This window comes from Myotis davidii, unplaced genomic scaffold, assembly GCF_000327345.1.
Source record: "Myotis davidii unplaced genomic scaffold, ASM32734v1 scaffold73, whole genome shotgun sequence".
Taxonomy (NCBI): domain Eukaryota; kingdom Metazoa; phylum Chordata; class Mammalia; order Chiroptera; family Vespertilionidae; genus Myotis; species Myotis davidii.
In genome coordinates, this window is record NW_006286675.1 from 6,045,315 (window position 1) to 6,056,941 (window position 11,627).

The following is an 11,627-nucleotide window of genomic DNA, read 5'->3' on the forward strand; positions in this document are numbered from 1 at the left end:
AAATGATTCTGTGTCCCTCTTTCTCTAACAGGGCCCTTTTCCAAGGCCTGTGTCCCGAAGAAACCAACAGCACGGCCTGGCACACCCCCTCACAGCCTGCTCACATTCCCACCAGCCCACCCGCGAAGTCCTTCCATGCCAGCTTCTACTGTGGACCCACCCTTGCCTGCCGCATCCTTCCTCGGTCCGAGCTTTTCCCATTGTACCTAAACTTGTAGTTCTCTGGCATGAAGTAGCCCATCTTGCAGTCCTGCCGAGCCTGGGAGATCTGTTTCAGCAGATTCTGCTTGCTGAAGCCGTATCCATTCAAAACGCAGCCCCCAAACAGGAGCTTCCCCCCAGCGAACATCTGCTGACAGACAGGAAGGAAACAAAGGAGAGGCCCTCAGCACATCAGCACTGAAACTCTCAGAGCCTGTGCCAGAATCCAGGCCTCTCTTTGGTGCCCGGGAAGAGGTGTTAACCTTCCCAAGTCACCCACTGAGGTGAGGCTAAGCCTGTCCTCTGTCTAGGTCCTCCAGATCAGACGCCCATCATCCCAGCCTCTCCCTTCTGCCAGATGGACCAGCTCAAATGTCACTTCATATACAAGACCTCCCAGAACTCTGAGGCCAGAGGGTGTCTTCCTGCTCCCAGGCAGCTGGCCTCAAACCCACTCTGATACACTGATCAGCTTGTCCCATGGGATAGGAGCCCCTTGAGGGCAAGGATCTTGCTCTATAGCCCTCCATGCTCCCACTCTCTGATTTCTGTGCAAGGATAGTCATTAGTATGGATATTCATTTGTTATTTGTCATGGACAAAAAACAAACAAAAAGGAAATAGCCTTTTTATGTTATTTAAAATCTACAAACGGATAAAGAGAATTTGACTTTCCAGTTAAGTGCTCAAGTCTCCTGGGATTGGGGACATGGGGTCAATGTGGAGACAGGAGGCCAGGCTGGGAGAAAACCCCCTCCCACATCTGTGACTCCACAAGGGTAGGGGCTATGGAGACCGGGGCAGCTGGTAGTTGGTGGTGAGTCCCCTGCTGGGCTCCGGCTCACCAGAACCATCCCCTGCATCACAGCATACTTCTTCACCAGCAGAGGTGGGTCCTTCTGCAGTGGGCTGTTGAGGTCGTATCGCAGTAGGCGGTAAGGGTCATGCTGGCACTGCCAAGAGAATGAATGCCCATCACCTCCATGCCAAGAGGATGCACTCAGATTCCTGCGTTCTCAGCCAGGTCGGGTTACCACTGAGTTCTGGAGCCCCATACAATACCCCCTTCTCAACCCCTACTAATGGCATCCCAGAGAATGTCCTCAGATCCACTTAGGGCCCTCTATTGGTGAAAGCTGTCACGGAGATGATCACCCCCGCCATGTGACATCCACTAGCCTGGCCCTCTGGAGTCTGTGGGATGTTCCTCTCTCCCCTGCCTGAGAGAGTCCATGTGGAGATTGGAAGATGGGAATGGTATTCCTGGGCATACCCATTTCCAGGATTCTTTTGCCCCCTATCTCCCTGCTGGATGCCCTACTGGACACCTCCTGGTCATTAAACCCACTGAATTGAACCCAAATCTTGAGGTATGGCCTGGTCAATCCAGAGTAAAACTGGTTTCTTTCTCCTCCTTCTTTCTGGATGCTGTTGTTAATAAAGCTAATGTGACACTTTCTGGTTTTATCTGCCTTTTATTCCAGGTGCCACCAAAATTGTCCTGCCTGACCTTTCAGTTTAAAATGTGAAACCTGGACCCACACCTGGTGTTCCAGCTATTAGAGCAAGAGAACATCAGGAAAGGTTTGTGTCTTAAGACCCTGAGTGGTGGGGCCAGAGGCAGTGCAATCTGAAAACACCCTCCAGGCCTGCTCTCTGCACTCCTCCATCCTGCTGCCATGGCCTTCAACCAGCTCAGGCCAGGCCCTGACTCCGTTTGTGCTGCTCATGGCTGGGCAGCACCACCATGCATTCCTGTGCTTATGGATAATTATTAGTGAACAATGAATAGCCCTGAAATAAACTGAAGTCAACTCTAAGTTTAAAACATATGTGTCTTTGATATATGAGACTAGAAAAAAGCCTTCTGGAGTCTGATCTGAAGGGTTCCAATGCCAAGCTCCTGGCACTGGCTGGAGTGCAGGTCCAAGGGTGGGTATGTCAGGGTCAGGAAGGTGGCACTCCTGGGACGAGGGCTTAAGAGGGTGTCCCCGGGGTATACACAAAAATCAGAATTAAGGGCTGCAGCCAGAGGAAGATGGGTGAAGACAATAGACTTGAGAGGGCACCAAGACAAAGAGGGTTTGAAGGAAGGCATCAAGTGGACACACAGCTCTGTGCTCATGTGGCATCCTCTGCTCCAGTTGGTCTGAGGACAGGGCCACCCCTTGAACTGTGCTAACACTGCTGGATTGGCTAATGACTCAGGATGATGATGAGATTTAGAAATGACTCCGCAGCAAGGAGGCGGGGTGGTTCCATGTGCCCCTGATTGACTCACCCACGATGAACTGGGACCTCGAGCGGTCTTTCCCCTGTTCACCTTGGCACAGGACACTGCCTCTGCCAGAAACACTCACCCACCTGCCCAAACCCTTTCATCCTGGGGGGCTCTCCCAGACCTTTGAGAGGGGTTCTCTTGCTCCCCAGTTCCTACCCACCTAGAGCTGTCCTTTCATGGTCCTCATTGGGGCTTGCTGTAGTTACACCCGCACCATGTGGGAGCCCCTCCAGGGCTATGTCAAAGTCAACATGGAGCAGAGACCTGCACAGGACCAGCGCACAGTAGGTACTTGGCCACTATCTACAAACATTCCTTAGCCCTGAGGATTTAGAGGTGAGTGTGGCTCTGCTTTAAATACACCAGCACAGAACCACAAACTGTGGTGTGTGCTCTGGAAGAAAACAACAGAGGCCTGGCCTTGTCTCAAAGTCAGAAAGGGCAACCACTTGATGCGGTGACATTCGTCCTGGGATAGGGGGATGAACGGGAGAGAATCACAGCAAACAGTAGGAAGAGTGTGTGCAAAGGCCTCAAGGAGCAAAGGAAGTGAAAGAGGGCCCTGTGCCGAAGTGGAGAGGCAATCTCTCAGCCAGGTGCTCAGCCAGCCCTAGCCCTCCCCTACCAACTCCCCACCCCCAGGCACTGGGGGCTCCTCTGCTGGGCCCAGGACCCACCTGGATGCAGGGTGAGCCACGGCCCTGCTGCCGGTGACAGTAGAGTGTGTTGAGCAGCCACTGGAGCTGTCCTGAACTGGTAGGAATGTGGCTTGACACAATTCCGAACACCAGCACCTGGCTGGGGTCACGGGGCACCGACAGGAAGCGTTCCAGCTCCACATCAGATACCAGGGGTGGCTTCACTATGCACTTGCAGCCAGCGCGGATGTCTTCCTTACAAATGAGCTTCCGCAGCACCAGTGGACAATCAGAGGGTGAGGCAGCTCTCCTGGTGTGGCTGCGCATCTCTGCGGCCCTCCCCCTGCAAGAAGGAGCGAGTGGGCAGGCGCTCAGTGGGCCCTGACTCCACATGGACAAAGGCCCCACTGCTGTGAGTCTAGGCCACGGGCAGTTCAACCCTGGCCTCCGCCATCAGCATGCCCCCTATCTCCTGGCAGCACCACCTTGAATGGGTCCCCTAATCTTTCTGGGCCTCTGTATCCTCAAGTTACAAGCAATTCAATTGTTCATCCGTCCAACACAAGCTTTGTGGTCATCCTGAACTCCTTTCTTTCTCTCAAACCTCATGTCCTATCCAACCTATCAGCAAGCCTGTCTGCTCTCCACTCAAGAAAGATGCAGCCCTGGCCGATTTGGCTCAGTGGATGGAGCATTGGCCTGCGGACTGAAGGGGGTTTGATTTTGGTCAAGGGCTCATGCCCGGGTTGCGGGTTAGATCCCCAGTCAGGGGTGTGCAGGAGGCAGCCGATCAATGATTCTCTCTCATCATTGATATTTCTGTCTCTCTTGCCCTCTCTCTCCCTTTCTGAAATAAATAAAAATACTTTTTTAATCTAATTTGCATCTCTCAGATGATTAGTGACTTTGAGCATGTTTTCATATGTCTCTTTGGTCTTCCTTATGTTCTCTTTCGAAAAGTATCTATTTAGGTCCGTTGCCCATTTTTTGATTGAGTTATCTTCCTTTTGTTAAGTTGTATGAGTTCCCTGTAAATCTTGGAGATTAAACCCTTATCTGTGATAATATCAAAACAACAATGAGGTACCATCTCACACCTGATAGAATGGCTATCATCAACAAATCAACAAACAACAAGTGCTGGCGAGGATGTGGAGAAAAATGCAGACTGGTGCAGCCGCTGTGGAGAATACGCTGCTGTAAAAAAAAAGGCGGCATTCTTACCATTTGCAACAGCATGGATGGACCTGGAGAGCATTATGTGAAGCAAAATAAGCCAATCAGAGAAAGATTAATATTACATGATCTCACTCATTTGTGGAATATAATGAACAACATAAACAGATGAACAAAAACAGATCCAAAGACAGAAAAGCATCAATCACACCGTCAAACCTCAGAGGGAAGGTAAGGGGAAGAGATCAACCAAAGGACTTGTATGCATGCATATAAGCCTAACCAAAGGACACAGACACCAGGGGGGTGAAGACATGAGTGGGAGGGCAGGGGGAAATGGGGAGATAAGGACACATATGTAATACCTTAATTAATAAAGAAAAAAAGAATCAACCAATGAATGTATAAATTAAAAAAATGGAATAAATACAATTGCAAGTAAAAAAAAAAATCTGAGTCACATCATGTCACTACTCTCTTTGAAACTCTCCAGTGGCTTTCCACCTTTCCTAGAATAAAATCAAAGTCCCTGCAATGTCCTTCCAGGCTGTACATGATCCGTCCCCTGCCTTATCCTCTTTACCTCTCTTCTTCTTCTCCAATAGGCCCACCTTTGCTTACTGAGTTCTGGCCTCTTTGCCCTGTGCTTATCCTCCAACCTCAAGGTCTTTGCTCTTGCTGTGCCTTCTGCCTGCTTGGCTCTTCCCCCAGATAGGCACACAACTCACTTTCTCACCTTCTTTACCTCTTTATGAAAATGTCACCTTCTTTTTTACAATTTATATTTTTATTGGTTTCAGAGAGGAAGGGTGAGGAATCGAGAAATAGAAACATCTACGAGAGAGAAACATCATCGATTGGCTACCTCCTGCATGCCCTCCTCTGGGGATTGAACCCACAATCTGGGCATGGGCCCTGACCAGGAATCAAACTGTGATCTCTTGCTTCCTGGGTTGATGCTTACCACTGAGCAACACTGGCTGGGCTTTAAAATGTTCTTTTTTTAAATCCATAAGTCAGATGATGTCACATCTTACCTTAAAAGTAATGGAATGACTTCCTATAACAGTAACAAGTGTACTTATCTGGCTCCTGCCTCTCTCTCTCTCTCTCCTCAATTTATATAACTCTTACGTCTTCCCCATGAGGCTCCACACTGGTCTTTTTACTTTCACTCACATATACCAAACTTATTCTTGTCTCAGAGCTTTCATACTTGCTCTACCCTTTGCCTGAGGTTCCTTCCCCATCCCTTTTTGGGGCTTCCTATTTCTTATCCTTCAGGTCTCCAGTTAAATATCATTTCCTCCGGAATGCCTTTCCTGACCTGTCTTCCTAATGTAGCACATCCCACCCCATTTCTTAGTCACTTTCTATCCCTGGGGCTAGTCAACATTTTTCTATAAAGGACCACAGTGCAAATGTCCTAATCTTTGCAGGCCAGATGGACTATGTCACAAAGACTCAAGACGTCTGTCCTAGCAGGGTAAGCAGCTATAGATAATACTAAGTATATGAGAGGGTGTGGCCGTGTTCCAAGAAAACCTTACTTATTGATCTGATATTCAAATTTCATATCATTTCACATGTCATGAGAAATTCTTCTTTTGATTTCTCCCCCAGCATTTAAATACATAAAAAAACATTCTAAGCTCACCCATTAAAAAGGCTAGCAGCAGGGCCAGATTTACACATGGCCCTAAATTGCCAACCTCTGCTTTCCATGAATTCTTTTCTTCCTAGCCTTCTCACCATCGAAATGACTTCAGTGATCCATGTGTGTACCTTCTATCTTTGCCCACCCTGAGGATTCCAGCTCCGAGAGGGAAGGGCCTCATCTATTTTCTTCACCAGTGTGTGTCCACTACGCATGAGAGCATCTGGCACACAGAAGCTAGAGGAAATGAAGGCTCAAGCCCACCTGAGTGTAGCCAGGGCTTTGGCGGGGATTTTGATGATCTTCTTCGGAGCGGGGCTTATCGGAGCAGACCTAGGCTCTTCCTTCGGAGACTGTACAGCCGAGGATTCAGGTGGGGCTGACTGATAACGAATTGCAGGGCCTTCTGAATACAGATTTAGCTTGGCGCTCCGCTCGGAAAAGGCCCAGGATCTTATTTTGGTTCGACTTAGTTCTCCCATGACCCTTGATGGATATTCTATGATGAGCAGTCCTGTTTACAGAAGACACTGTTGTTACTCTCAGTGGCCTTACCTCCCTGCTAAAGGGCTCTGCATGTGGGCACCCTTCAGCTCATTTCCCTCTCCACTCCTTCACTCTGTAGATTCTTCTGCTGGGCTGCCTGCCCTCTATTGTCTGGCACAGCACTCCAAGCCTAGCACCGTTAGCGCATCAGTAAATGCTGGCTGAATGTAAGAACGAATCAATCCCATTCCCATTCATTCGTCCATACCCAGCTTAGATCCCTCTGCCTGAATTGACCCTGTGTTTTATCAGCTTTGTGACCTCCACAGCACTCAATGTAGAGACTGGGTTTAAATGCATCCATGTTGTTCCCTTCCCTAGGATGCTATTCCTTGTGTCTCCAGGTTTAAGTCATTTCCATCTACTTTTTTTTGTTACATTGCATTTATCGGTATTCTTATTGTACTTTCCCCACTAGACTGGATAACTTTTGAGGCCAGGGATCTCTCATGCACTTACTATTTACTGAGTGCTGGGTGCTGGGCATAGAGAGATAACCCACAACTGCTTCCCTGCCTCTGGAAACTCCCAGTGGCAGTACAGGAGGGATGGGCAAACAGAAATATTCACAATGCTAGGTTGTAAGATTTACTAGAGCACACATAAAGTACTGTGGAGCCCAGAGGAGTGTGTGTCCCCTCCTGCTGGGGGAGTCAGGGCTTTCCAGAGAAGAGGCACAGTTGAACTGAGTCTTCAGGGGTGAGGAGAAATACCCCAGAGAGGTCACGGGGAGAGCACAGCCCCTCCATGCTCAGCCTGGGGGTGGCATGGAGTGCTGTGGGGGTGTGTGTGTGTCAATGTCCTTTTGTCCCCAGGCTCATCAGCAGGGCAAAGAGTCCAGATGTGGAAGGGTTTCCTAAGGGCCAGCATGGGGAGCTCCGTGGGCCTAACAGTTCAGCCTGGTGAGGTAGCTGCTTTTTCTCCTCTGCTGAGATCTACAACAGGAGAGAGGAATAGGGCTGCAAACGGATAGATAGAAGATGGAGCTAAAAGGTGAACCAAGTGTGGGAGTGGGGACAGAGACACATACAGAAAGATGATGAGACCCAGGAAAATGAGATAATCATATGGAGACATTAAAGACAGGTAGGAAAGCGCTAAAAAATGGAGGGTGGCCAAGGTCACCATTAGTAGCTGTGTGGCATTGAGCAAGTCCCTTCGGCGTTCTGAGTCCAGTAATTCCATCTACCAATGGGGAAATCTCCCTGTCATGCCCACCTCCCTAGGGTGGTAAAGAGCTATCCTTGGAGACAATCTGCAGGTAACTCAGGATTTGAAAAGCCATCGGATAGGCTGTCACCTACCTTTCTGCCCCCTTACCTGCTGCCAGTAAGACAGAATTCATGAACTGAGACACTGTCTTCTGAAACCGCCTCTTGATCGCTGCCAGGGCTCGCCTCATCTTAGACAACTTGTCGTCCATGCTGATGATCTTGTGGGTCATCTGGGGAGAGGCCAAGGGGAGGGCATTGTTACCTGTCCTGCCAGGGGTCATCTGCCCAGACCAGTGACAACCAGGCCTTGCTCTGACTTTGAGGATGTTCTGTCCCCTCTGCCCAAGACACAACTCTCTCCCCCTCAGCCCAGTGAATTCCTGCATAACAACCCAACCTGACTTGAAGGTCCCCTCCTGGAACATTTTCCCTGATTCTATTGGGCAGAACTGTTCCTTGCCTTGGACCTCTATCAGCAGCAGCCTGAAGACAGAGGTTAGCCCTTTCTGAAGTAAGTGAATGCATCTGAACCTGTCTCCCTTGCTGAACTGTAAGTTCCTAGAGGACAGGGACTGAGTCTTGGTCTCCTTTGTGTCAGAGGCCCAGCATGCCGCAGGTGTCCAGTTAATACTTGCATGGTGAAAAATGATGAATAAAGGCCTCTCTGGAGCCAGTCCTCCTCTGTATGCACCCCCTAGAATCTCTTCCTCCCTCCAGCTGCCAGAGCATCTCAGAGGAAAAACTGCCCGTAGCCAGGGTTACATAGATTGACTGGGACCTATGAGCACACAGGCCCAGGCCTCCTGCCCCAATTCTAGGTTACCCTCAAGGGCCACCTGGCTCTGGGGCCCCCTGTGAGGTGGCAAGGTAGTTGCTGGGGCGGCCCTGCAGTTCGACCACTCCCTCTGCCAGAGCATCAAAATGGTACTGCAGAACCAGGCTCAGGTTTCAGTTCATTTTCTGCTGGGGGTCCCCGTCATTTTTTACCTTCTTTATCCTTAACTCTTTCAGCCCCTTAAAGGCAGGAACCATGCTTTCTACATCTCTCACTTAACACAGAGGAGGTGTGAAAGCGATTTCCTTCTGTAGAATTGAAGCCTCAGGTGGGGAGAGTGGGGTGGGCACAGGGCAGATTTTCTGAAGAACAATGAAGTCAGCCCACATGCCCTCCTTTCCCCTGCAGGCAGGACTTCTGTAAAGGATGCCCCAATTAATGGCAAAGCCTCAACCATCCTTCCAACGGCTGGCTCCAGCTGCTGCTTCTGGGCTAATTTTATTTATTTATTTGTAATTTATACCCAGCTTGCTTCCAAAAAGGATTTGAGGTGGCACTCTGGGCTAATAAAGCATTTAAATTGAAGCATTGCCTCGCTTCCAAAGTGCTGCCTGGATAGAAATATTTAGTGAGGAGCCAGGCGCAGGGCCGTAAAAGGGGAAACCGTCGCGCTCTTCCAGGGAGATGGGTGCCTGGGGAAGCCATCTGACAAGCTTCCCAGTGACAGGGACTTGGAAGGAGGCTGCCACCCTACCCCCCAGCCTCAGCTTTCCTAGACTGCCACAGATTTTGTTGATGAGTGATAACTAGTCACACACACACACACACACACACACACTGGAGTTGAGTGGGTTATAAAGGTTCCAGGATGGCAGTGAGTGTGTGAAAGCTGGGTGGACCCTTACACATCATGATACAGATGGAGAAACTGAGGCCTTGCATTCCCAAGGCCATATGACTTCTTCCCAGCTGAGGCTCTTTGCCGGCCCCCACACTCAGTAAATTTTCTCAAGGGCTTCTTGCAGCTCTCATGGTCTAATAATCCAAAAGGAGGCAATTCTCTGAGTCTCAAGGATTTCATGTAAAATATTTTGAGATGATTAATCCTGGTAGTTGAGGTAATGTTTGTAAATGCTGTTACCTACAATAAATCTGATCTTTCTTCATTTGCTATTGTCTGCTTAGGGAGTTGTAATATATACTGCACCTCCCTGCGCTCTCAAACAGAAGGGATTATGAAGTGGATGCTTTTTGGAAAGCCAATCTTCTTGGTTGACACCAATGACTGCTGTCTAGAATGCAGTACTGTTTTCACAAGCTGCTTTAATGTCTGTTTATCTCTATGCTAAATGTCCCCAAGATGGTTAGATGCCTTTTCAATAACTCTCCAGTCTCTACTGCACTGTCAACGCCTCTGGGAGCTTCCTTTAAAAACACTCCACCTCCCAGACCCCACACGGTCCAGTAGAAATATAATGAAGCTACACGAGCAGTTTGAAACATCCTGTAGCCACATTAAAAACTTTCTTAAGCCCTGGCCGGTGTTTCCAAGTGGTTAGAGCATCGGCCCGTGAACTGAAGGTCTTGGGTTCAATTCCCAGTCAAGGGCAGGTACCTGAGATACAGGTCCTATTCCTGGTCACAGTCAGGGTTTGTGCAGGAGACAACTAAGTGATGTGTCTCTCTAACATTGATGTTTCTCTCTGTCTCTCCCCATCCCTTCCACTCTCTTTAAAAATCAATGGAAAAATATTCTCAGGTGAGGATTAACCAAAAATCATGGGAAAAATATCCTCAGGTGAGGATTAAAAGAAAAACATTCCTAAAAGGTAGAACTAATTTTAGTAACATTTATCTACCCCACTACCCACTATATAAAAATTATGATTATTTATGGAACCAAAATAAATAATTAATAAAAATTTTACTTTGTCTTTTCACACTGTCTTGGTAATGCAGCATGTATTTTCACTTATGGTCTCTCTCCATTAGGACTTGTCACATTGCAAGTGCTCAATATCCATTTGCAACTTGTGGTTACCATACTGGATATCACAGCTTTGGATTTCTAGTTCTAGCCTGCTAAGATTGCATTTAGGTAAAAAAATAAAAAAAAAATCAGTGTTGAATTACTAAGGGTCTTTTGTAGGCCTGATTGGTGGGCATGTTTAGCTCATGGACTTAGGGTGATTTCTCTTGGCTGTTCATGGGGTCTTTAGCTCCTTATGTACTGGTTCTCAGCTGTGTTCCAAACTTCAGAGATTATCACTCAAGAGGTTGTCAGGCAAACAAAGCATTACTGCAATTTTATAGGAAAGAATAATTTTCTGATATCTATTGTCTTTGACAAACTCACATTTTTTACACAGTCTAAAAAGGTTATCAAGAAACACAGATATGTAACTTCATACATAGTCACTTAACAATGATCTTTATTTATTTTTACATTTTTATTGAATTTATTGGGGTGACATTGGTTAATAAAATTATGTAGGTTTCAAGTGTACAATCCTATAATACATTGTCTGTATTGTGTGTTCACCATCCAAAGTCAAGTCTCTTTTTGTCACCATTTATCCTCCCTTTATTCTCATCTACCTCCCCGCAACCCCCTTTCCCTCTGGTAATCACCACATTGTTGTATATGTCTATGAGTTGTTCTTTTTTTTTTGCTTAATCCCTTCACCTCTTTCACCCAGCCCCCTAAACCCCTTCCCCTCTGATAACTGTATGTTTTCTATGAGTCTGTTTCTATGTTGTTTATTTTGTTCATTAGATTCCACATGTAAGTGAAATCATATGGTATTTTTCTTTTTCTGACTGGCTTATTTCACTTAGTATAATATTCTCCAAATCCATCCATGCTATCGCAAAAGGTAAGATTTCCTTCTTTTTACGGTTGAGTAGTATTCCATTGTATAAATGTACCACAGCTCTTTTACCCACTCATCTACTGATGGGTACTTGGGCTGCTTCCAGATCTTGGCTACTGTAAATAAAGCTACAATGAACATAGGAGTGATATTCTTTAAATTAGTGTTTCTGGTTTCTTCAGATATATTCCCAGAAGTGGAATCACTGGGTCATAAGGCAGTTCCATTTTTAATTTTTTCAGGAGACTCCATACTGTTTTCCACAG

At 47.4% G+C, this 11,627-nt stretch overlaps 1 protein-coding gene across 1 annotated transcript in view; it reads right to left on the reverse strand.

Moving 5' to 3' along the window:
* Positions 1-11,627, reverse strand: part of LOC102755539 (chromosome unknown open reading frame, human C3orf20) — a 50,855-nt gene that overhangs the window by 4,667 nt on the left and 34,561 nt on the right. The window contains exons 11-15 of the mRNA XM_015560401.1: positions 7,820-7,943; positions 6,218-6,467; positions 3,160-3,463; positions 1,047-1,154; positions 207-349 (exon numbers count right to left, since the gene is read on the reverse strand). Coding sequence (XP_015415887.1) covers positions 207-349; positions 1,047-1,154; positions 3,160-3,463; positions 6,218-6,467; positions 7,820-7,943 — 929 coding nt within the window. The remainder of the gene's footprint in view (positions 1-206; positions 350-1,046; positions 1,155-3,159; positions 3,464-6,217; positions 6,468-7,819; positions 7,944-11,627) is intronic.